Below are 23662 nucleotides of genomic sequence, written 5' to 3'. Positions count from 1 at the left end.
CACCCCGTACAAAACGCGTAAGAAAAGATAAAAGAGTAGAAAAACTCCAAGAAAATAGCATTCGCCTCATCCATGTTCGTGAGCGTATCTAAGTTTCATTCGAGAGGCCGTTCCGATCGCAGCCAGAGAACCGATACTGGCAGCACAGGTTGTCTTGCAAACGTTAAAGATGAACTTATCACGTGGCCTGCCTGGTAACGCCCTCGCCGAGCGGTCTCTTGGATTGGAATTTGTCGGCTGAGTGGGCTGAAATGCGGGTGAGTTCGGTGACAAAGGATTGGCCCCAGAAGGCACTGGCGGATGTTAGTCAAGAATACCGGGGACTGGCTGATTACTACGTACCTGGTGTACTTGGACACGTATCTGTCCAACTTGGCGAAATTGAGAGCTCGCTGCTCGTCACTCATGGTCACGGCTTCTTGGTAGGCGCCTGCGAGTTCTTCCGTGTTCCAGGGGTTGACAATGATGCTGCCGTTCAGACTTTGGGCTGCACCGGCGAACTCGGAAAGGACCAAGACTCCGTGGCGCTTTTGTTGTGTGGCGATGTACTCGTAGGCCACCAGGTTCATACCGTCGCGAGTGGACGAAACAATACAGGCATCTGATACAGCATAGAGCGCAATAAGTTCGTCGAAGTTGACGGACTTGTGCAAGAAATGGATAGGCTGGAATTCGACCGTGCCTTGGGTTCAATTAGCCATTGCTCAAGCTCAAGATTGAGAGATAGTACTTACCGAACTTTCCATTGATCCGACCAACCAGTTCATTTACCACAGCTCTCAGATTCTGGTACTCCTCGACATCCTGTCGACTAGGAACAGCAACTTGTACCAGAACAACCTTTCCAACCCATTCTGGGTGGTCGCTGAGGAATACCTCGAGCGCATGGAGCTTCTGAGGCACACCCTTGATGTAATCAAGACGGTCAACACCGACCATCAACTTGACGCCCTGGAACTTCTGTTCAAGGGTGGCAATGCGCTTCTGGACCTTCTCCTTCTTTAACCCTTCTTTGAACTTCTCCGGGTCAATGCCAATGGGGAATGCCCCGCAGGTGATAATCTTGCCCTGGAATTCAATTCCATTTGGCGTAGTGGCAAGGCCGCTGGTTCTGTTAGCAACAACCCACATATACCCGAAAGAGTTAAACTTACAGCAGGCGCGAGCAACTGCTCAAGAAATGACGGGTGTAATCGTAAGTGTGGAAACCGATGAGATCGCAATGCAGAACTCCCAAAAGCAATTCATTGCGCACGGGCAAAATTCGATAGATTTCACTGCTAGGGAACGGAGTATGCAAGAAGAAGCCAATTTTGACATTCTTTTTGCTGGCACCGATCTCCTCGCGGAGCATCTCAGGAAGTAGCATCAAGTGGTAGTCGTGAACCCAGATCAAGTCGCCATCCTCCACTTCCTTGCAGATGGCCTTTGCGAACAGACGATTGGCTTCTTTGTAGGCCTCCCAGGCAGACTCGTCGAAGGTGATTTCACCGGGGTGGTAATGGAATAGCGGCCAAAGAATGGAGTCTATGCAAAAGTCGGAATATCAGTACATATGCGACTCGCTCTGCGGGGATCAGCTACTCACTTGAGAATCCATTGTAGTGGCGGTCTGCCAGTTCGTCGTCAATGAAGACGGGTACAGCGCCGTATTCTTCCTTCAGGCGCTGTTTGACCACTGGGATCTCGGGCTCGGGGACCTCCAGACCGGGCCAGCCGTACCACTGGAAAGTGGTGGATTTGGATAGACCACTCAGCCCGCTGACCAGCCCTCCGGAGGACATGGAGAAATCATACTTTCCATCTTCGGATCGCTTGATGGTGATCGGCAGGCGGTTGGAAACCAGAAGCAGACGTGCCTCATTCTGCTTCGGCTCTTCCTCAATGGAAGACATGACGGGAATTCGGGGATCGGAATGCGAATACGGAGAGGTGAGTCGGTCGGTGAACAGGGTGCCAGGTCAGGCCAAGCTGTAGTTCCAGCTATGCGAGGAGAAGATCAAACCCTTCAGGAACAACGCAAGACGATCTGGAGAAGGAACAGGCAGCTACCAAGTGCCATTAACCAAGAAAAAAGTCTTGGAGGGGAAAGGCGGAAAGTCAGCAAGGGCGGGGAGCCAAGTGAGGTCACCCCGAACAAACTTGGAAATGCAGTGGAGTTCTTCAATAACGATTACATTAGTGAAAGCAGGGAAAGGAGGATTGATGAATTTATACGAGACATTAGCCCTGGAAGGTCTACTTTCTGACAGACAGGGCTAAGGGCATCTCAGCCCAGCCAGTCACAGCACATTCGCCCATCCCCAATGACCGAGCGCTGACGTCGCTGGCCTTACGTAAGGCAATGGCGATCTATAAAAATGATCGAGTTATAGCTAAGATGGATAGCTACACATGATACCTTCAAGAGACGACAGACTCAGAGTTACAAATTGCCAGAATAGCCAGGGTATCCGCGACTCCTAGCGATATACACAGTGGCTAAACGTCATGATTCAGATGCTTAAACCCAAAAACTCGGAACCAAACACTGCAACGTATACACCTCTAACAACCTACCTTATCACCATGAATCCTCAAATTCACAAAGCAGACCTCCCACCCAATCTCCACCCCCCAGACCCCTCATCATGAACCGTCCTCCCCTCCCCTCCAACTTCATAAGAACCTGCAAAACACCATTAGAAGCAGGCAAATGCAAACTCTCAGGAACATCCCGATAAATACACCGAACAAGCTCGATAGGCGTCCACGTCTTCTTCCGCTCCGGTGAGCTCTCCCCATCTGTAACGTCAAGCTTGCCATACCGCAGTACACGCAGCACCTCATCTTCCCGCTGTTGTCGGTGCTTGATGTACTCCGTGATGCGTGTACTGGTGTTTTCCAGTACGGCACCGTGTCCTGGATAACCACGGCCTGTGGAGACACGGTCGCGCATCCGGTGCAGGCTTTGGAGGTAGGTTTTTAGATCCTGGAAGACGGCTGTGCCGTGGCCGAGGACGTCTGGGTTTCTGTTAGTGTATGTTTATGGTTACTGGGCGATGGAATGGAATGGGAATGAAATACTCACTATCACCCGTAAACATAGCTCCCTCCTCTTCAAGCATGAAAACCATATGGTCAACCGTATGGCCAGGCGTATGTAACGCCGTCAAGGTAGCACCTTCAACGGAGAAGACCTGGCCTTCCGTGATATCAGATTGGCCATCGTCGGGATCATTCTTGAAGATCTGGGCATTGGGGCAAATCTTTAGTAGATCGGGCAATCCGTTGATATGGTCGTGATGCCAGTGTGTTAGGAGGGCTTGGTGGACTGTGGCTTTTTCTTCTGTCAGGAGCTTTTGGAGGTTTGAGGCCCACGTCGGTTTGCCTTCGCCTGTGTCGATTAGGATTCTTTTATGGCCGCGGCCGATTAGGTATGTGTTTGTTCCTGTATTCTATTAGGATTGGATTGGAGAGGTGTTGGGTTGGTTGATGTTGTCACCTTGGAGTGTGAACTGGATTGGGTTGGGTTAGCTTGTTGGTCTAATGCTTTGATGTACGTGAAACATGTACTCACCTTTCCTGGGTTTCCGCCTAGGATTCGAACGACTGAGGCGCTAAGGCGCTCCACTTCGGGGAGTTGGGCGAGTTGTGTGGCCATGTTTGAGATGAATGGGAGCCTAGATACTCTGGTCAAGTGGAAGGTAAGGTAGAGGCCAATCGGTGATCAGTTATTATTAAAGATGTTTAGACTTTGTAGATGATTTGAGAGAACTGCCAGGGACAATGAACTCGTTTATCAAGACAAGTTCCTTCCCGATGACTCCGACTGTCTATGGTTTTATATTGAAGAGGACTTGCAACGCGGGGTGCGATGGGCCTCGGTAGCTTATCTCAGCTTTGTCCGAGGTGCATAAACTGGCCGGATGTCGTTATGTAGATGGACTTGAGTTTACAATTTACAAAATTACAGTTATGGAAGTAAAAGAAGTGAACAGGAAATTGTGTATGCATGCCATTCCTAACATACAAAAACAGAAATCAGAGTATATCCATTGAACCCACCCAAATATCGGGAATCAACGCAGAAAACACAGGATCATTCATAATTTTACCCAGGGCGCAACTCCTCATACCCTGCTCGAAAAGGACACGCGCACCACAGACAATCCATTATAATGGGCCGTCGCGTCACACCGAGTTTCTCAGAAGCATGTATCTGAATTGTTTAACACGCAAGAGAAACGTAGTTTACACAGGTACCTGGGTAATAACCAAGGTACTTGAAGGTTTTAATTGTTGAGAGTCATGAAAGAGGGAACCATTTAAGCCTTGCGGGCCATGGTGTTGAGGGCAGAGCCGTCGTGGAACCACTCAATCTGGGACTCGTTGAAGGTGTGGCTGAGGGAGACGTCGAAGGCGGGGGCACCGGACTTGGGGTGGACACGGAGAGTCATGGGCTTGCCAACCTCAAGCTGGGTACACATGAGGTCGACCTTGTCCTCGGGCTTGATCTTGTCGTAGTCGGCGGGGTCGGTGAAGGTCAGAGGAAGCATACCCTGCTTCTTCAGGTTGGTCTCGTGGATACGAGCGAAGGAGCGGGTGATGATAGCGAGACCGCCGAGGTGGCGGGGCTCAAGAGCAGCGTGCTCACGGGAAGAACCCTCACCGTAATTCCAGTCACCAATGACAACCCACTTGACACCGCGGGCCTTGTAGTCACGGGCGGTGGCGGGAACAGCGTCGTACTCACCAGTGAAGGCGTTCTTGACCTTGTTGGCCTCTCCGTTCTCCTCGTTGATGGCACCGATCAACATGTTGTTGGAGATGTTGTCCAAGTGGCCACGGTACTTCAACCAGGGGCCAGCCATGGAGATGTGGTCAGTGGTGGTCTTGCCCTGGCACTTGATGAGAATGGGGATGTCAGTGGCATCCTTGCCGTCCCAAGCGCTGAAGCCCTCGAGGATCTGAAGACGGTCACTGCTGGGGGAGACGGCAACGCTGATCGAGGCACGGTCAGGCGGGGGAGCTTGGTAGGTGTCACGGCCAGCATCGTAGCCACGGCTGGGAAGACCGTCACCGGTGGGAGCCTTGAGCATGAAGTCGTTGCCATCCTTGTCCTTGAGGGAGTCGGTGACGGGGTTGAAGTTGAGGGTACCAGCAACGGTCATGGCAACGACCAGGTCAGGGGAGGCGACGAAGGCGTGGGTGGCGGGGTTGGCGTCGTTACGGCCAGTGAAGTTACGGTTGTAGGAGGAGATGATAGAGTTGGCCTCACCCTTCTTCACGTCCTTACGGTCCCACTGACCAATGCAAGGACCACAGGCGTTGGCAAGGATGACACCGCCGTACTCCTCGAGGGTCTGGAGCTGACCATCACGCTCGATGGTAGCGCGAATCTGCTCGGAACCGGGGGTAACGGTGAAGAGAGACTTGGACTTGAGGCCGTGGTCGAGGGCATCACGGGCGATGGAGGCAGCGCGGGACATATCCTCGTAAGAGGAGTTGGTGCAAGATCCGATCAGACCGACCTTGAGCTCCTCGGGCCACTTGTTGGTCTTGACAGCCTCCTTGAACTTGGAGAGAGGGGTGGCAAGATCGGGGGTGAAGGGACCGTTGACGTGGGGCTCGAGCTCAGACAGGTTGATCTCGACGAGCTGGTCGTACTGAGCACCTTCGTCCTCGCGGAGCTGGGCGGCGTACTCGCGGGAGAAGTCACCAATGTGCTGACGCTTGGTGGCCTTCAGGTAGTCGTACATGCGGTCGTTAAAGGGGAAAATGGAGGTGGTAGCACCAATCTCGGCACCCATGTTACAGATGGTACCCATACCAGTGCAAGACAGGGAGTCGACACCGGGACCGTGATACTCAATGATGGCACCGGTACCACCCTTGACGGTGAGGAGACCAGCAACCTTCAGGATGATATCCTTGGGGGTGGTCCAGCCAGACATCTGGCCAGTGAGGCGGACGCCAATGACGTTGGGAGCCTTCAACTCCCAGGGAGACCAGCCATGACATCGACGGCATCGGCACCACCGACACCGATGGCAGCCGTGGCGAGACCACCAGCGTTGGGAGTGTGAGAGTCAGTACCGATGATCAGACCACCGGGGAAAGCGTAGTTCTCCAGAACGATCTGGTGAATGATACCGGAACCGGGCTTCCAGAAACCGATGTTGTACTTGGCGGTAGCGGAGGCAAGGAAGTCGTAGACCTCCTTGTTGATCTCGTTGGCACGAGCAAGATCCTTGTCACCACCAATCTGGGCCTCAATCAAGTGGTCACAGTGGACAGTGGTGGGGGTCTGGACGGAATCCATGCCAGCGGACATGAACTGGAGGATAGCCATCTGGGCAGTGGCGTCCTGGCAAGCAACGCGGTCAGGGCGGAGCTTGAGGTAGGAGGCACCACGCTGGATGTCCTGTCCATGAGGATCGTCAAGGTGAGAGTAGAGGACCTTCTCGGCGTAGGTGAGAGGGCGCTGAAGACGAGAACGGACAATGTCGAGGTTCTCGGACATCTTCTTGTAGTTGATGTAGTGGCCCTATCTTGGATTAGTCGACTGGGTAATGGAAATTGCGGCTAGCCACTCACAGTTTCGTGGTTGGTCATCTCGACCTTCTTGTCGAGGGGGTCATTGCCAATGGTAGCGTAGGCCCGGGTCCCGAAAAGCTATCCCAAACGTTAGTATCTGCAGGGTATGACGGTCCACGCCGACAGCTGTGCGTGCCACGTGTGGCTGGAGCTTGATGGTGATGCTTACAAGACGGGTCTTGGGGGCCTATTCACGTAGAGAATTAGCTTTAGAATCATCAAAATTGCACTGTTTCGAGGTTGGCAGGATGCCACCCTCGGCGGCCGCGACGAGCCGAGGATATGGGATATAGACGTACCAGCGCACCAGCGCGCGCAAGGCGGGTAGAGATCATGATGGAAGCTCTATAAGACGGGATAGTACATCCAAGAGCTAGTAACCACCTTCAAAGTGAGAGTGGAGAGTGAGAGAGGAAAGAAAGGAAGGAAGAATTGGATAAAAGCTTGCTTTTGAGTGGGAGAAAGATTCTACGGGGCCCGAGACAAGAGCCGTAACCGCTTGTTACCCCGGCGATACAGTACGGTATTGGAGCTAAGCCTCCCGCATGCGACGGCAAAGCGATTAACATATAGTCCAACATGAATGCTTCCGACAATTATCGAGTCTTAGCAATGGAATAGTGCCTATTTCAGGCTACTTTACTTTCATTCTAGCCTGACTGTCCTAATTCTATCTACATTCTCATGTGAATACTCGTGAATACTCTCAGATATTGTAATGGCGATACCAGACATGTGACGGGTATAATTCGGCCACCAATCATGGCATTCCCAATTACATCCCCCCTTCCCCCAGTTCGGACCAAAGGCAAGAAGGTCAACTCGGCCTGTTATCCCGGCATGCGGTTCGATCTGATACACGTGTAATGTACTCCATTGGTGTTTCAACAGGACCCTGAATATCCCCTGCTATATTTCTATATTAGAATATACTATACACTGGGAACATATAAGATCAAGGATATACGGAGCAATATACCGCATGCAGACGTCATATAATACAGCGTAAACCGATGACGCAGAGCCGAGGCGTACCGACGGCAATCCCGCATCGTCGCCAAGATGCCGCCTTTGGAAACCAGCCAACCACAGCCCAGGCGTTTCAATCGGGGCCCGTGACCCACAGTCAGCGGAAATTTCGTCCCTCACAACTGAACTCGAAAGACCCGCTTTGTCTTCTTTCACTCCGGAAATCGGTAGTATCTTTTTTTTTCACTTGCATCTACTGTTTGACCGGCTCATCCGAGGTTGTCGGCTACGATGGGTGCTCTCAGAAGAATTAAGACCAAGCGTCGCACAAGGTATGTCAATATGGAACTAACCCTTGTGTTCCCTATATCCATGCAAGTGAGATGTTGTGTGTGTGCTAACTTCCCTCCAGAGACTACGACCAGGTCCTCCGGGATATCGACTCGCCCCGTCACCTTGAGATCTTCAAGGAGACCAAGGACGCTGAGGATCTGCCTGGTCTAGGCAAGCACTACTGCCTGGAGTGCGCCAAGTGGTTTGAGAGTGATTACAACCTCAAGGCACACACCAAGGGCAAGAACCACAAGAAGAGGTGAGTGTACATAAGTCGTGGTCCGTCGCATGTCTCAGATCGCATATCTAACATGCCATGCATCTGTCAGACTCAAGATCCTCAAGGAAGAGCCTCACAGCCAGGAACTTGCCGAACGTGCCATTGGACTCGGTGTCCCAGACAACGGCAAACGATCCAAGGAGAACCCCGACGCGATGGAGGATTAAACAAAGCTCGACTTTGATCTACTGGGAAAACAACAAAAGAAGCAGTTCTCTGCTACGCGACCACGACTCTCTTTTCAGCACCGAACATAAGTTTCCATCTCTAGACCGTTGATTTTCCTAGAGTCACGTGCGGCACTTTTTTATATTGCCGGTACTCGCCGGGTTTCCGCTCTTCCGGTTTGCGGGCGACTTGAAACCGCCGACGGTCGGCGAAAACGGCTGGAAATTTACCCCCTAGCAAATACTTCCGAGTAATTCCAATAGAAATCCCTCAATACCGAATAGAATCTAACCTGAATGGGCTTTCGGTATGTTCGGTTTGTAGATTGTCTTCACTTCTATGTGTGGGGGTTCTATCCATGTACACTAGCTTCATATCCCCGGTTGCAACTTCACTTGTGGGCCCAATTGGTTGAAGCTTTTCATGAACCATTCATATGCCGCCCACTATATCCAAGATTAGTTGCTATATCACGAATCACAAGGGGAGGGAACAAACCTGTACAGCATTCACAATAAATGCTCGAACACTGCAAACCCCAAGACCACGGTAGAATGCCTTGACACCCTCGGCCCGATATGTTTCCTTGGCAATCTGGAAAGAGCTCAAGGTCCGACGTCCTAACAAAGCCTGGGTCTCGGTGACCCGGCCATGGTCACCAATGGTCTGCGCCTGCAACCTCGTCTTAATCATATCCAAGGGGAAAACCGAACCCCAAGTAACGACTCCAGCAACACCCCCACAAAGCAAAATATTCATAGCGGATTGATATGCATCATCATCATCAGAATTCATAAATCGTTTGCAAAGTTCGTAAGACCAAAAACTGTCACGGATCAGTAAAACATATTCTGTGGAAAATATATATCTATCCGCCGGGGTATAGATCCGGGGGTGGCGTGGGCGTTTCCATACTAGAATCCATAGCCAATTGCATCCCTGGCGCTAGTAATACCTCCACCAAAGTAAAGACCGCTCCAGCCGCGCGTGCGGATGATATCCTTAGCCACCGCCCACGATGACACTTCGGCTCGGGGATCCAGCTGTGCTCGACACTTGATGAATTCAGTTGGTGATGAGATTGTCCAGCTGGCCAGTCCGCCTGCGGCTCCGGCAAGCCAGACCTTGTACGGTGAGACATCGACTGGATTGGTAGGGTCTGTTATGGAATCGTCTAGGGCTGTAAGTGATCGGTTGTATGCCACGAAGAGGATGGCGTTGAGAGCTCCATATCCCAAGATTGGAGCGGCGGCACCTAGAGTAGAATGTTAATTACTGAGGTTTGATACTGCGGTTTGGCGTGTGGTGTAAGTTAACACAGACCTCGCACTAGTGAGGTTGCTTTTTCCAGGCGGGTTAGATGTGTTGGTGATGCAGCTGCATGCACATCTCCCGCCTGCAGCCGGACTTTGATGACATCAAGAGGGTTTCCGATAATTATTCCCAGTGCTCCGCTTAGGTAGCCGGCCCAGAAGTCGGAAGGCATGGGATTCCAATCTGGATCCGAGTGAGAGGAATGGAATGTTCACATCCAAGTCCATTTATGCCCGAAGCTCTCCCGGCTTTCTAGTAGCGGGGGAAGCCCCTCGGCATATCACGTGGGGCCGTGTCTATTTGGTGTAGGCAGACGCGAGGCAGGATCGCGTCGACTTCCGACTCATCCACCACCAACGACTTTGGGGCTGTTTATAGCTGTTTTTTCATATTTCCTTTTGGCTTTAGATCAATGTAAGGCATTTTGGATTTATCGACGTGTTTCTTTGCTAACACTGACATCCCAGGTATCGACCACGACCGGCTGGTGGCGAAGGCACGCTCAAAACACCCTTACAACCCAAATCCGTAAACTCGATCGACCGTCTCGCAAGACCATTTAAATGTCCCGGCTCGGCGACGCCTACACGAGCATCTGAGAAACCGTCGAGGAAGAAGCGCAAGGTTAATTATGCCAATGCTGATGGGAGCGTGGAAGATGGAACGGAGAAACCATACACGAATGAAGACCGGCTTGCATTGGCGACGAGGGAGGTCAATAAGTTTCCGGTGTTTAAGCCGCGGGACAAGGATATGGCGTTTCGATCGCGATTTCAGATCCCGTTCATCAATAAGGCTGGAGATGGCTACAATGCTGGCCGGGCTGCTCCGACATTGGGCATGAGACAGGGTGCGACATTTGTTGTTAAGCCGCTACATGATCCAAGTGGAGAGTTTGCGATCGTCTTGTACGACCCTACGGTAGATGACGTTCCTGCCGAGCCTGAGCCTAAGGCTTTGGAGGCGCCGACCGAAGAGAAGCCAGAATTGGATGAGCCGATTGTGCATAAGAGTCTGGCAGATATTCTGGGGCTTAAGAAGGATGTGGTGGATCGACCGAAGGTCCCTGTTGTGATTGATCCGAGACTTTGCAAAGTGCTACGGCCGCATCAAGTGGAGGGTGTGAAGTTTCTATATCGATGTACCACTGGATTGGTCGATAAGAATGCAAATGGATGCATTATGGCAGATGGTATGGGTCTTGGAAAAACACTTCAATGCATTGCATTGATGTGGACACTTTTGAAACAGTCATCTGAAGCTGGAAAAACAACCATTCAGAAATGTGTGATTGCATGCCCGTCAAGTTTGGTCGGCAATTGGGCCAACGAGTTGACAAAATGGCTTGGAAAGGACGCCACGACTCCCTTCGCAGTGGATGGAAAGGCATCGAAGACAGAGCTTACTGCCCAGATCAAGCAATGGGCCATCGCATCAGGGCGTGGCATTGTCAGACCTTGCCTCATTGTATCTTATGAGACGCTCCGGATGTATGTTGATGCGTTGAAGGATGCACCCATTGGACTCCTCCTGTGCGACGAAGGACATCGGCTTAAAAACAAAGAAAGCTTGACATGGACTGCTTTGAACAGTCTGAACGTTACTCGCCGTGTAATCCTTTCCGGAACGCCCATTCAGAATGACTTGTCTGAGTACTTCGCTCTACTTCATTTTGCCAACCCGAATCTCCTCGGTTCGCAGGCCGAGTTCCGGAAGAGATTTGAGCTGCCGATTCTGCGAGGTCGGGATGCCGCAGGTACCGACGAAGAGAAGAAGCTGGGTGATGAACGTCTGCAGGAGCTCTCCGGTATTGTCAACAAATTCATCATTCGCCGAACCAATGAGCTCCTCTCCAAATACTTGCCAATCAAGTATGAACATGTCGTGTTCTGCAATATGTCACAGTTCCAGCGGGGTCTATACGACCATTTCATCCAAAGCCCTGAGATTCGAAGCCTTCTCCGTGGTAAGGGTAGTCAGCCGTTGAAAGCAATTGGTATTTTGAAGAAGCTTTGCAATCACCCTGATCTCCTTGACCTTGGAAACGATCTTCCGGGGTGCGAGCATACATTCCCCGAAGACTATTCGCCTCCAGATTCTCGGGGTCGTGATCGAGAGGTCAAGAGTTGGTATTCTGGAAAAATGATGGTGCTTGACCGTATGCTAGCCCGGATTCGACAAGACACAAACGATAAGATCGTTCTCATCAGCAACTACACCCAGACACTGGATCTATTTGAAAAGCTTTGTCGATCGCGTGCATATGGTTGCTTACGACTTGACGGCACAATGAACATCAAGAAACGCTCGAAGCTGGTGGACAAGTTCAACGATCCAGATGGTCCAGAGTTCGTGTTTCTTCTGAGTAGTAAGGCTGGTGGATGTGGTTTGAACTTGATTGGTGCCAACCGCCTGGTACTGTTCGATCCCGACTGGAACCCAGCTGCTGACCAGCAAGCGCTGGCACGAGTGTGGCGTGACGGTCAGAAGAAGGACTGTTTCGTCTACCGTTTCATTGCAACTGGTTCGATCGAAGAAAAGATCTTCCAGCGCCAGTCCCACAAACAGTCACTATCATCGTGTGTCGTCGACTCTGCAGAAGATGTCGAGCGTCATTTCTCTTTGGATTCCCTCCGTGAACTCTTCCAGTTCAAACCCGACACGCGCAGTGACACCCACGATACCTTCAAATGCAAACGGTGCCGACCCGACGGCACACAATACATCAAGGCCCCGGCTATGCTGTATGGTGACACGAGCTCGTGGAACCATTTGATTAATACTGGCGAGAAGGGGCCTCTCAGTCAAATCCAGGATCTGTTATTGAGACAGGAGACCGGAGAACAGGATGTCTCTGCTGTTTTCCAGTACATCAGTCATTGATAGTGGCAGTTTCGGGATTCTATTACAATTATTGGCATTTGGTCATTTTGTATGTTTTGGAGCGTATCAATTGGAAGCGAGCGATCATGATCATAAACGAATTCGGGATTTTTTTACATATCAAATGAGCTTTCATTGTTCCTATCTCTCAATATCGTAAGAGGTCAGTAATAAAAGTTAAGTAGACTTTCTTGTTCTTTTGCTTGCATCCGTGGCCATAGAGTTGGTTGAAATTCTAGGCCTTGTGCACTTGCTCGCCGACACCGTAGTGAACAAGATCCAAGCATCATCCGTAAAGCTGTAATCTGCCAATGCGACATGCATAAATCTTGGTCTGGAAATGAAAGTGTCAGTAGGTACTGTAGCTGCCTGTCAGTTGAAGTTTGAGAAACAAAGGCGGTCAATGCAGCTCAAGTCCAGACCCACTGCTGACATCACACTCTCCGCGTTGACAACGCATCTGTTTTCAACACTGACCTCACTCCAAAGTCGATCTGGGCCTTATCTGACTTGTGGCGTATGAAACCTCCCTCGTGACAGTGTTCCCTATTTCAGCGCGTCCCTTTCACTATGACCATTGCTTAGCCTTAGCTGGAGGAGAACCCGCATCACACGCGATTCGGAGCGATGGATCAGACAATCCAGCGGTTGCTGAACGACAAGCTCTATGACAAAAGGAAGCAGGGGGCTTTGGAGTATGTTAGACCTGAGATCCCAAGCTACAGCGATGAGTTAAGGCGTATACTGACCCATGATGTTCTGACAGGCTAGAGAAAGTCGTCCGCGATGCCGTTTTCCAAGGAGAGCAGGAGAAAATCCAGAAGATCGTTGAACAGCTCTGTCACGACTATGCTTATGCTGTGCACCAGCCCCACGCTCGGAATGGAGGGTTGATCGGTTTGGCGGCTGCCTCGATCGCTCTGGGATCGGTGAGTTCGATATGACCATGCACTGCGGGGAGATGGTACTGACACCGGGTATAGGAAGGGGTTGCTCCGTACTTGGGTGAAATTGTTCCGCCTGTGCTGGCGTGCTTTTCGGACCAGGATGCGCGAGTGCGGTACTATGCTTGCGAGAGCATGTACAATATTGCTAAGGTCGCCAAGGGAGAAATTCTGCTTTTCTTCAATGAGATCTTTGATGCTTTAGCTAAGGTGAGTGTCGATATTTGAGGTGGGGTTTTGCATAGCTAATAGGCGGCATAGCTTGCATCGGACTCGGAACTTTCAGTCAAGAATGGCGCGGAGCTTTTGGATCGGCTGGTGAAGGATATCGTGGCTGAATCGGCGGCTTCCTATGTGTCCATTCTACAGCTATCTGAGAAGGATCGGACGGATCCGGACGCTTTGGATGACCCCGACCTTCCTACTGCGTTCTCTCTTGCGAGATTTATCCCCTTGCTCCAGGATCGCATCCATGTGATCCAGCCGTTCACCCGCAACTTCTTAGTCTCGTGGCTTACTCTTCTAGATACAATCCCTGATCTAGAGCTTGTCAGCTATTTACCGGATTTTCTGGAGGGATTGATAAAGTTCCTTGGCGGGCCTAACAAAGACGTTAATGTTGCGACCCAAAACCTTCTCGATCGGTTCCTGGCGGAGATAAAGAGGATCACACGACTGAAGAGGGGAATTGAGGAAAGTCGGAAGGGTCAGAAAAGCAACAGACACTCCGCTGCAAGTGACGCCATGAGCGTCTCGACCGAGCAGAATGTCAACGCCGATGGAGCAAGTGATTCCAAGGGTGACATCGCCGTTGAGGACTCGGACTCAGAGTCAATCTTCGATGGGGAGATCATTCAAGCCGACGGGGACTGGATCCCCGGACAGGATGTACAAATCGATCATCCCAAGATCCTTGGCATCCTTGTCGGCTTTGTAAACACCACCTATGAGGAAGAAATGCAACTGACGGCCCTTCGTTGGATTGATGCTTTCTTTGAAATCAGCCCGGAGGATATTTTGCCTTTTGTTCCGCGTCTTTTGACCCAGGTGCTTCCAGCGATGTCTAGTGGCTCAGATGGAGTACGACAAGCAGCAAACCAAGTCAACAAGTCACTCCTCGAGTATATCTATTCTCTATCTGATGATACAACTGAGGAAACTCAAGCCTCATCGAAGATTCCATCTACCACTGCCAGCAAAGAGACCATAGAGCGAAGGTCATCTACGCCCGGAGTCAGACCCTCGGAGACGGCGAGCATCGACATCAGAAAGCAGTCAGCGCAGGAAGCATCCGTTGCAGCCACACCACGAAGCAGCGTTGTCTCCACGCCCCTCCCTACTGCCGACCTTGATTACGCTGCTGCTGTTAACTCCCTCACATTACAATTCCTCAACGAGAACGAAGCTACGCGAGTGGCAGCTCTTTCGTGGCTTATCATGCTGCACCGCAAAGCACCACGAAAGGTCGTCGCGTTCAATGATGGCACCTTCCCGGCATTGCTGAAAACGCTATCAGACCCTGCAGAGGCTGTTGTAACCAAAGATTTGCAGCTTCTTTCGCAGATTTCCAGAAACAGCGAGGATAGCTACTTCACTTCTTTCATGGTGAATCTACTGCAGCTGTTTTCTACTGACAGGCATTTGCTTGAAGTGCGCGGAAATTTGATTATAAGACAGCTATGTTTGAACTTGAGCCCGGAGCGTATTTACCGGACTCTGGCAGACTGTCTTGAGAAGGAGGAAGTATGTGAACTGATTTTTCTACAACGTTCTATGCTAACAGGTGCAGGATCTCGAATTTGCCAGTATCATGGTGCAGAATTTGAACAACAATCTCATCACTGCGCCAGAGCTCTCCGAGTTAAGAAAGCGCTTGAGAAATCTCGATTCAAAAGTAGTACTCCCCGACATTTATACTTTGTACCGAGGCTCACAAGTTGTTCAGGATGGGCAAATGTTTTTTGTTGCTCTGTTTAGGTCATGGTGCCACAACGCTGTGTCCACCTTTTCTCTCTGTCTTCTTGCTCAAGCCTATGAGCAGGCATACAACCTACTACAGATCTTGTCAGTGCACCAGTTCTTTAGATTATGGTCTCCTGCTAACACTAGCACAGTGCAGAACTCGAGATGACAGTCAACATGTTGATTCAAATCGATAAGCTGGTGCAACTCCTTGAGTCTCCAGTATTCACCTGTATGTCTCTTCTATTTTTCAATAATCCAAAAACTAACAGCTGTACAGACCTCCGCCTCCAACTTCTGGAACCCGAAAAATATCCCTATCTTTACAAATGTCTCTACGGCGTCCTCATGCTCCTCCCCCAGAGCTCCGCCTTTGCAGCCCTCAAAAACCGCCTGAACAGTGTCAGCAACATTGGCTTCCTCCACAGTGGCCCCCGCAGGTATGGACCCCGCGAGATTCCCCGCTCACCTGTGTCCCCCATGAGACTGACTGAGGCCCAACCCAGCACCGCTCAAACCGCCCCATCCTCATTCGACCGGTCCTCCGGCACACGCCTCAAAACCCGCGACGAAAACACCATCCGCTGGGTTGACCTCCTCGACAAGTTCAAATCCGTCCAGGAACGCGCTCGCCGCTCACAGGCTTCCCAGCGCCATTCCCTGGACTCCTCGGATACCCTGCTCAACCCTACCCTCACCGCTGCACTCTCTGCCGCCGCTGCTGACCGGTCCAAGGATCGATCCGGTCTCCCTGATGCTCCGCGCGGTGCTCCGGCTATGAATCCTACTGGTAATGCTGGAGCTGTTGGTCCTGGAATTGGCAATGCTGCCAGTCGTGGGTTGGATAGTGGTGTGACGAAGTCTGTTATTCCGGGCCCATCCCATAAGCATAAGTCTAGTCTTCCTAACTTGGGACGATTGGGTATCGGAGGGCGGAAGAAGAAATAGGGGGTTTGCTGGTCCTTCCATGCATAGCTTCATTGTTCCTTGTACTTAGTTAACTGGAGATACCCAGCATGCGAGGTTTCTTTGAACAATAGCCTTTCTTCATTTACCATTAGCAATGGAATCACTCCTTATGGCAATGCTTCAATATAGATTTAGGATGTAGCCATGTTTATGTCGATACTCGAAATACAGAAGGTAATAGATAAAGAGCCAAATCATAAATATTTCGAACATTCAGTTCCAAAATGAAGACTAAACGAAGAAAATCAAAGTAAAAATGCAGTGAGAAAGAGAAGTAAAGCACATCACAGAATTGGCACATCTAACCCAAATGACTTTTGAGTAAAGAGTATACTTTTTTCAATTCGGTTTCCCGGCACATGGAGCACATGAGACAGACCATAAACAATCCCAACAAAAGTGGGAAAGAAAGAAGCAAAAGACATGGAGACTATACAAGAACCCAAAATTCGTCGAGACTCCGCGGAAGCATCACGCGAAGAGTGAAAGTAACAAAAAAAAAAAAAAAAAAAAAAAAAAAGAGAAAGGAAGGAAAGAAAAATGCTAAAACCGAAACAAAAACGGCGCTAATAACCCCGCGTAAATGGCTCAGGCAAGACCACAGAGATAGAAGAGTAAATATAGAGCTCGGCTCATGCTTCACCGTGAAGCTTGGCTACTGCTACTCCCCCACCCCGTGGGCCGCCAGCTACCGGTAGAGTGTTTGGAGACGGTACTGGTAGGCGAGTTCGCACCGGTTGAGTAGACATATTCGCCGTCGACGTATTGCGCGCCCGTGGAAAAGGTGCTGCGGTGCTTGCGGCGGGCGTAGCGTTGTTCGAGGCGGTAGAGCTCGAGTTCTGTGGGTTTGTTAGCTATACTTCGGTGGCAGGGTGTGGATTGAGTCTGCCTGGTTCTGATGTGTGTGCATTGACCGAGTTCGAGGGTTTGTTGTGTTTTAGGGTTGTGGGGAGGGGAGTTTGGAGGGAGAGGGACTGGACTGGCGGGGGGTAGAGACGTACTGGCTTGTAGCTTGTCCATGAGACCCATTGTGAAATAAAGTGTGCAGTCGAATAGGATCAGATTAGAGGAGAATATTGTATTGGTTTTTGAATGCTCAGAACGTGGTTGCGGAAACGGAAACTCGTTGATAATCGTTCTCTTATGCAGCAATTGGGAACGTGAGCGGTTGGTGCCGGATGTTGACGTTGCTGTGTGGGCATTTGTCAATTCTGGTACATGCATAAATAGAGCCATTGGCCTAGATTGTCTGGATCTGATCTGGGCTGATCTGATCTGGATCTGGGTGTTTGTGTCTCCCTTACCTTGTTTCAGTAGGCGCTGGGATCTCAGGAGAATACGCGGGTCGCATGGAATGTTTCCGGAAGGAATGTGTCGGATTTGAATGAGAGAAAGGGGGTATTTGTCCCCGGTAAAGAGCGAATAGCAACAGAGGATAGAAGCAAAGATAAAGCAAAGATAGAAGCAAAGAACAGAAGAAGAGAAAGGGGTGGGGAGAGAACGTGGATTGTGGAGTTCACTAGTCAGGGCCGATGACACCGCGTCGTCGTTTCAGATTTATAGAAACTTGTCACTTGTTAACTACAGTATGCGAAAAGAAGGTAGTTCTCCGTTAGGGAGCTCCATTCTAGAATTGTTCTTTCTTTCTTCTAGGCTATCCATATCCTATGTATCACATCTACTATACGGAGTATAGCTCAGTGCTCGAATTCTAGCCCGCGCACGGATAGCACTAGATTAATCGCGCATACACTAAAACAGGTTTAGGCGGGTAACTATTGAGCTTTGTTCGTCTCGGGAAACACACTTCACGCTAAGTTGATAATGTAACTTCAACCCTTATATACTTCCCTTGGATCTTGCCGCTTTTTGTTCAAAAGGGAGCAATATAGATAAGCACACTGACCTACTCACGTGAGCATCAGCTATGTCAATAAAAGAACAACACGCCAGTGCTGTCACGTGCAGCCCTCTTTCTTAGATGACCCTGTCCTATCACGAAAGGCCTGGCTCTATCAAAGGGATCATTTATCCTAGTACCATCATTTGCGGGAGGGTGACTCCCTTAGATCGGGCTCAAGATATGCAGGATTCAGCCGATGGATCTTCAAAGTACAGTAGATATAAACCCTTTTTATGGGCTGAGGTTCAACCAGGGTCACTTCAGACTATTCTTATCCTTTTTATAAGATGTTCATGCATTGATAGCCGGTCAATAAGGAAAGTGTCACCGATTTCCCTGATAGCGTGTAAGGATCCATATAATTGTGGTAGCCCGCAGTTGCTGTCTTAAGAGACAGTGAGTGGACAAATTCCATCTTCAAAATACACTAGAACGGCTTTAGGTAGGTAACGATTGAGCTTAACATAACGCTAAGTTGACAGTGTAAGTTATCTCCAACCCTGATGTATTCCAATCTCTACAATCATACATCATTTATGCCTTAGTATCAATATCCTCACCCTGGTTCCGCTCCAGCTCCAAATCCTGGGCCATAGAGAGTTCCTGGGCTATGATAGAGTTAGCAATCAATAATCCAAACACGCAACACTGTAAGTACTCACCATTCCATAGTTCCGCATAGATTCCATCACGATCGAGTAATTCACGGTGCGAACCCATCTCTGCCACCTGGCCATCCTTCAACACCAGGATCTGGTCACTATCACAGATGGTGCGCAGACGATGAGCTACGAAAACACTAGTACGGCTCTTGTCCTTAAGAATGCTGTTGATATTCTGGAGGAGGGCCTGCTCCGTGTAGGTGTCGAGGGCGGATGTCTAGATATAGATGAGTTGACTGGTCACCTGGTGTAAAAATAAGTACTTACTGCCTCGTCAAAGAAAAGGAGTTGCGGATCCTTCAGAATCAACCGAGAGATTGCCAGTCGCTGCTTCTCGCCACCGGAGATCATCATGCCGCGCTCACCTACTGCGGTCTGGTAGCCCTCTGGTAGACCTTCGATCAGCTTGTGGATGTGGGCCCGCTCGGCGGCGCGGCGCACTTCTTCGTCGGATGCATCGATCCGTCCGTAACGGATGTTGTGCGCGATTGTGTCGTTGAATAGGGGTGTATCCTGCGGCACCACCCCAATGGCTTTGCGGAGACTGTCAAGGCTCACATCCCGGACGTCTTGGCCGTCAATGAGGATACGGCCGGATTGGACGTCGTAGAAGCGGAACAGAAGACGCAGAATTGTAGACTTGCCGCAGCCGCTAGGGCCGACAATGGCAAACTTCTGTCCAGCGGGAATACTGAAGGTGGCATTCTTCAGGATTGGGCGGTCTGGGTGGTAGCCAAAAGTAACGTTCTCGAAGCGAATCTCGCCGCCCTGGGTGAGCTGCAGGGGTTTGGCGTTGGGTCGTTCGGTGATTGTGACATTGACCTTCTGCAAATTGAAGAGAGTCTCCATGTCCAACAGGGACTGGCGCAACTCGCGGTAGACAGAACCCAAGAAATTGAGGGGAACGGAAAGCTGGAAGACTAGCTGGTTCACCATGACCAGGTCACCGACGGTCAAGGCCCCGGTTGCAACTCCATCGCAGGCCAGGTACATCATTGCGGCCAGCGCAGAGGAGAAGATCATGTTCTGACCGGAGTTGAGGAATGCCAAGGAGGTGGTGACCTTGATGGATGCATCTTCGTAACTCTTCAAGGCCTTTCCGTATCGTGCAACTTCAAATTTCTCGTTATTGAAGTACTTGACTGCCTCATAGTTGATGAGTGAGTCTACGGCAACAGTTGCGCCGCGGTTATCAGCTGCGTTAGCCTGTCGGCGAAACTTGGTTCGCCACGCAGTGGTAGTGATGGTGAATGCTGTGTATGCGATCATGGTTGTGGTGGTGATAGCAGCAAATTGGAGGCCATATTGATAGGTCTAGGAGGTTAGTTGAATTCACTTAAATGTCGGCATCAAAGCATACCAGAATACCGCAGACAAGCGAAATTTCAAGCGCAGTTGGTACCACATGGAAGACCATGGAGGTCAAAAGGAAGCTGATGCCTTTAGTACCACGATCTATCGCACGGGTTAGACCGCCGGTCTGCCGGGAAAGATGGAAGTTGAGATCCAGTCGCAAGAGGTGTTCAAAGACATTCGAAGCCACCTTCCGGATTGCTTTCTGTGCAACACTAGCAAAGACCGCATTGCGGAGTTCTTGGAACAATGTAGCTCCAATTCGAGTCACACCATCTAAGATGTAAATTAGCCAGTAGTCTCATTTTCGGATAGTTCCTCTCTTACAGGCAATAATCATCGACCCAGCCACAGTGTAGGCAGTCCCACCGATAGAAGCAAAGTCTACATTCATCGAGTCGACAATGCTTTTGAAGTAGAAGGGGACCTCCACATTGAGAATCTGCATAGAATATATCAGTCTCGCCAAACACTTCCATTTCTAGAAATGAACCGACCTTTGCACCAACAAGCAATGATAATGCCGAACCAACACGGAGCTTCGTACCCCAATCATCCTGCAGCTAATCAATACCCGATCATTGTATATAATAGCACTCGGGTAGTACCTTCGGCCACAGATACTTGGCCATTTCCCTCATAATGGCCCAATCCGCCTTCCGTTGTTCCTTCGTTGCAGCCATAGGCTCACTCAGCAAGTCCTTTTTTGGTGTCTTCGCATCGCCATCTTTCGGCGTTTGGACGATGTTGGCGCTGGCCAATTGCGACGGGGCTGGGGTAGAAGCACCGGCTTTCGTAGATGTCTGATCTTTATTCTCTGTAGATTTGTTCCGCAATGGGATACGGCCTGATGTGAATACACGCAGTTGCGTTCCGTTAAGTCGCGTGCACCGTGACCGGCCGGTGAAGCTCGGATATGCGAATTGCGCCGTGCGCCAGCACGGCGATCGCGCGGCTCTGAGCAGCATGGCTGCTTGGTAAAATATGAATCAGTCTCCGGGAATTGTTTGAGTCACTGGAGAGCTCAGGGGTGCATAATGAGCACAAGTGACGTTGTCGGCAGCTGTCCCGATAGCTCGCGGGGAGGAAAAGCCGCCGGGTTCGGAGAAAAACTATCGGGGTCCCCAATGCCGGAATAGTAGCAGAGTACTCTGTAGAGAGTAGAGATGCAGAAATAGAGAACTATCCCACTTTATAAGAAATAATCCAATGTCGCAATTCCGAGTGTCAGTTGTGTACTCCGTAGGTGTTCGGCGCCACGATTTCCCGACTCTCGCGCTTTCCTGACGTAAACTTCGCCAGGACTCTCTCTGTCTGCGCCATTCACATCTGGGCACCATGCGTCCTTTCCTACAGCAAGGCGTTCGGCCTTTGTCCTGGACACGAGTCATTCCTCGTAGGCAAACGCGCTATGTTCAGATTCGCGCCGCGCCCTCGGGGGTGCCTTCGGTCAACGACCACCTGCCCCTCGCTAACACGCCCAGCTCTGTTGAATCACGAGGTAATTGAGCTTCCCCCGCGGTCACACCTTTGGATTTGGGATATAGGCTAATAGCGATGAGAAATAGATGCGCGATTCGACGTTGTCGGCGCTCCGTATTCTCTCCTTTCGGTTTCTCTCTCGGCGTCGCAAAACTTGTATACACGACGAGGAACACTGGTTGGCTTGAGTGGAAAGGCGGATAATGTAGGCAATGCTATCTTTGTGCAGACTTGGGCGATTATCTTTGCTAATGTGCCGATCCCAGGTGATTTCAACATTGAGCGTTCTAGAACCTTTCCGCAGGGCTGTCGTGGGAGTGCCCTTCCTTTACCAGAAGGTATATTGGGCATATAAGTTCAGGTGGAAGTCAATGAGCCAGAGGCTGACGTGTGTATAGGTCTCCTCCGCCACCCCCGTCACAGCTCTCGTCTCCGTCCGGTCACCCAACACTTCCTTCGCCGTTGTGAATGTCAATGGATCCGTGGACTGGATGGTTGCCCAACGACGGGCTTTGCTTGCATGGACGGGCCGGTCTCTGTCTATCAAACCGACTATCAATGCTAGCCTGGTTCGTTAGACCTTACTTGTCTGCGAGATATGAAGCTAATTTGGGCAGAGCTTGTCTCATTGGGGCAGTTCCGAAGTGACCGGCCGAGGATTAATAGCCTTGGTTGGTAACGGGCAGCTCTATTCGGTTGAGTTGAAGGAGGGCGAACAATATATTGCGCACCCCAGGTATGTTTCTATACTAACAGCTCGTGTTGCACATGGCTAATCCTTCATAGCAATGTGCTCGCCTACACAATGACCTCCAACCCTCCCCGTCCCTACCGCTTCAAATCCACCACCCTCAGCTTCCAAGTTCCAGGCTTGAAGACTCTCCCGAGCATCTTCCAAAAGGCCAAGTTTATCCGCGACATGTCCGATTCCAAGGCATACAAGACGACCATGCAGTTCTTCCACAAGCTGCGTACCTGGTCTCGCATGACTATCTGGGGAGATAGGGTATGTCACGTTCTTCTTCTGTCGATGTTCATCAGCTAACTCTATTATCTAGCTCTTCATGCAGTTCGATGGCCCAACAACCATCCTTATCCAGTCCCGCGGTCCTCGTCTCAACGACGTCTTGTCAGGACAGGAAGTCAACGAGATTGCCGGCACCCCTCGGGGCTTGTCCTCAGCCCCCTACCAGGCCAGTGAGGTCGAGAAGACGGACTCTAACAAGTCCGCTAGCTATACCTCGGACATTGAGCGCTCGGTCGAGCAACTGGAGCAGGAAATTCGGGGAACTAGCCAGAGCGTTGCAAAGATCCGCAAAGATGGTAAGGTGGAAATTGAGGAAGTTAATCGCAACTAGATGTAGACCATAGTCTATGGGAGTTCTTCGCATTGGGTTCTGTAGGGCTAGGGCGGTCTCCGTTTGGGATGAGTATTACGTTGCATCCTGTACAGTATGAGCATTTCTTTTCTCTTGGTGCTACTTGATCAAACTCTATTTCTTTGCTTCTAGGCTCCATTTCTCAAATATTGACGCGACAGTAGTCTAGAGTGAGTGGGAGTAAGATAAAAGTGGCGTGGTGAGGCTGATTTCGGCACAGGATGGCGCAGGATGTCCTGTTCCAGCGCGACAAGTGCAGTACTTGTTCTTTGGAATCCATAGGTGGATATTATCTTGCTTTATCGCCCCCTCCTACGTCGTCTAGTGCAGCAAATGTTTGCTCAGCCTCTCCCAGATAGGAATAATAGGAATATCCGTAAGTTATACCCTCGAATAAGAACCCCGGCTGCAATAATGACATTTAGCATACCTTTCTAAAGGGACTGACACTCGCTGCCTGCTATCTATCCTAGTAGCTGCAA

At 50.5% G+C, this 23662-nt stretch overlaps 11 protein-coding genes across 11 annotated transcripts; 4 read left to right on the top strand and 7 right to left on the bottom strand.

The window, feature by feature from the left end:
* Nucleotides 1-178: 178 nt before the first annotated feature.
* N7446_005681 (glycosyltransferase family 20 protein) lies at nt 179-1895 on the bottom strand (the record flags this gene model as incomplete). Its single annotated transcript, XM_058514429.1, has 5 exons — nt 179-293; nt 343-682; nt 735-1105; nt 1155-1527; nt 1589-1895. 5 exons carry the CDS (start codon nt 1893-1895, stop codon nt 179-181), a joined length of 1506 nt encoding a protein of 501 aa, XP_058371607.1.
* Nucleotides 1896-2563: 668 nt separating this feature from the next.
* N7446_005680 (uncharacterized protein) lies at nt 2564-3643 on the bottom strand (the record flags this gene model as incomplete). Its single annotated transcript, XM_058514428.1, has 4 exons — nt 2564-3003; nt 3071-3430; nt 3485-3497; nt 3560-3643. The coding sequence occupies 4 exons, from the start codon at nt 3641-3643 to the stop codon at nt 2564-2566; spliced, it is 897 nt and encodes a 298-aa protein (XP_058371606.1).
* A 664-nt stretch (nt 3644-4307) lies between these two features.
* Nucleotides 4308-5936, bottom strand: N7446_005679 (uncharacterized protein; the record flags this gene model as incomplete). The annotated part of the gene is made up of 1 exon (XM_058514427.1): nt 4308-5936. The coding sequence occupies one exon, from the start codon at nt 5934-5936 to the stop codon at nt 4308-4310; it is 1629 nt and encodes a 542-aa protein (XP_058371605.1).
* Nucleotides 5937-5974: 38 nt separating this feature from the next.
* Nucleotides 5975-7022, bottom strand: N7446_005678 (uncharacterized protein; the record flags this gene model as incomplete). The annotated part of the gene is made up of 4 exons (XM_058514426.1): nt 6879-7022; nt 6749-6766; nt 6580-6657; nt 5975-6529 (listed from the first exon to the last, which is right to left on the bottom strand). Exons 1-4 carry the CDS (start codon nt 6912-6914, stop codon nt 5975-5977), a joined length of 687 nt encoding a protein of 228 aa, XP_058371604.1. The 5' UTR covers nt 6915-7022.
* An 817-nt stretch (nt 7023-7839) lies between these two features.
* Nucleotides 7840-8328, top strand: N7446_005677 (putative C2H2 finger domain protein; the record flags this gene model as incomplete). Its single annotated transcript, XM_058514425.1, has 3 exons — nt 7840-7880; nt 7961-8140; nt 8211-8328. 3 exons carry the CDS (start codon nt 7840-7842, stop codon nt 8326-8328), a joined length of 339 nt encoding a protein of 112 aa, XP_058371603.1.
* Nucleotides 8329-8700: 372 nt separating this feature from the next.
* N7446_005676 (uncharacterized protein) lies at nt 8701-9815 on the bottom strand (the record flags this gene model as incomplete). The annotated part of the gene is made up of 4 exons (XM_058514424.1): nt 8701-8775; nt 8828-9155; nt 9245-9584; nt 9653-9815. 4 exons carry the CDS (start codon nt 9813-9815, stop codon nt 8701-8703), a joined length of 906 nt encoding a protein of 301 aa, XP_058371602.1.
* Nucleotides 9816-9850: 35 nt separating this feature from the next.
* Nucleotides 9851-12526, top strand: N7446_005675 (DNA-dependent ATPase RAD54; the record flags this gene model as incomplete). Its single annotated transcript, XM_058514423.1, has 3 exons — nt 9851-9948; nt 10052-10057; nt 10111-12526. 3 exons carry the CDS (start codon nt 9851-9853, stop codon nt 12524-12526), a joined length of 2520 nt encoding a protein of 839 aa, XP_058371601.1.
* A 627-nt stretch (nt 12527-13153) lies between these two features.
* Nucleotides 13154-16380, top strand: N7446_005674 (VAC14 family protein; the record flags this gene model as incomplete). The annotated part of the gene is made up of 9 exons (XM_058514422.1): nt 13154-13221; nt 13293-13455; nt 13510-13680; nt 13732-15213; nt 15260-15364; nt 15416-15534; nt 15585-15664; nt 15713-15872; nt 15939-16380. The coding sequence occupies 9 exons, from the start codon at nt 13154-13156 to the stop codon at nt 16378-16380; spliced, it is 2790 nt and encodes a 929-aa protein (XP_058371600.1).
* A 660-nt stretch (nt 16381-17040) lies between these two features.
* On the bottom strand, nt 17041-17430 carry N7446_005673 (uncharacterized protein; the record flags this gene model as incomplete). Its single annotated transcript, XM_058514421.1, has 2 exons — nt 17041-17240; nt 17403-17430. 2 exons carry the CDS (start codon nt 17428-17430, stop codon nt 17041-17043), a joined length of 228 nt encoding a protein of 75 aa, XP_058371599.1.
* A 1205-nt stretch (nt 17431-18635) lies between these two features.
* On the bottom strand, nt 18636-21444 carry atm1 (ATP-binding cassette Fe/S cluster precursor transporter ATM1). The gene is made up of 7 exons (XM_058514420.1): nt 20928-21444; nt 20817-20876; nt 20647-20761; nt 20327-20595; nt 19234-20280; nt 18967-19183; nt 18636-18912 (listed from the first exon to the last, which is right to left on the bottom strand). Exons 1-7 carry the CDS (start codon nt 21285-21287, stop codon nt 18839-18841), a joined length of 2142 nt encoding a protein of 713 aa, XP_058371598.1. The 5' UTR covers nt 21288-21444; the 3' UTR covers nt 18636-18838.
* Nucleotides 21445-21657: 213 nt separating this feature from the next.
* On the top strand, nt 21658-23159 carry N7446_005671 (AIM24 family protein; the record flags this gene model as incomplete). Its single annotated transcript, XM_058514419.1, has 7 exons — nt 21658-21820; nt 21888-22006; nt 22068-22139; nt 22200-22370; nt 22419-22537; nt 22588-22807; nt 22860-23159. The coding sequence occupies 7 exons, from the start codon at nt 21658-21660 to the stop codon at nt 23157-23159; spliced, it is 1164 nt and encodes a 387-aa protein (XP_058371597.1).
* Nucleotides 23160-23662: the final 503 nt, after the last annotated feature.

This window comes from Penicillium canescens (assembly GCF_028828765.1).
Source record: "Penicillium canescens strain IBT 15451 chromosome Unknown utg000004l_segment0_segment0, whole genome shotgun sequence".
NCBI lineage: Eukaryota > Fungi > Ascomycota > Eurotiomycetes > Eurotiales > Aspergillaceae > Penicillium > Penicillium canescens.
This window is presented reverse-complemented; position numbering and strand designations above follow the sequence as displayed.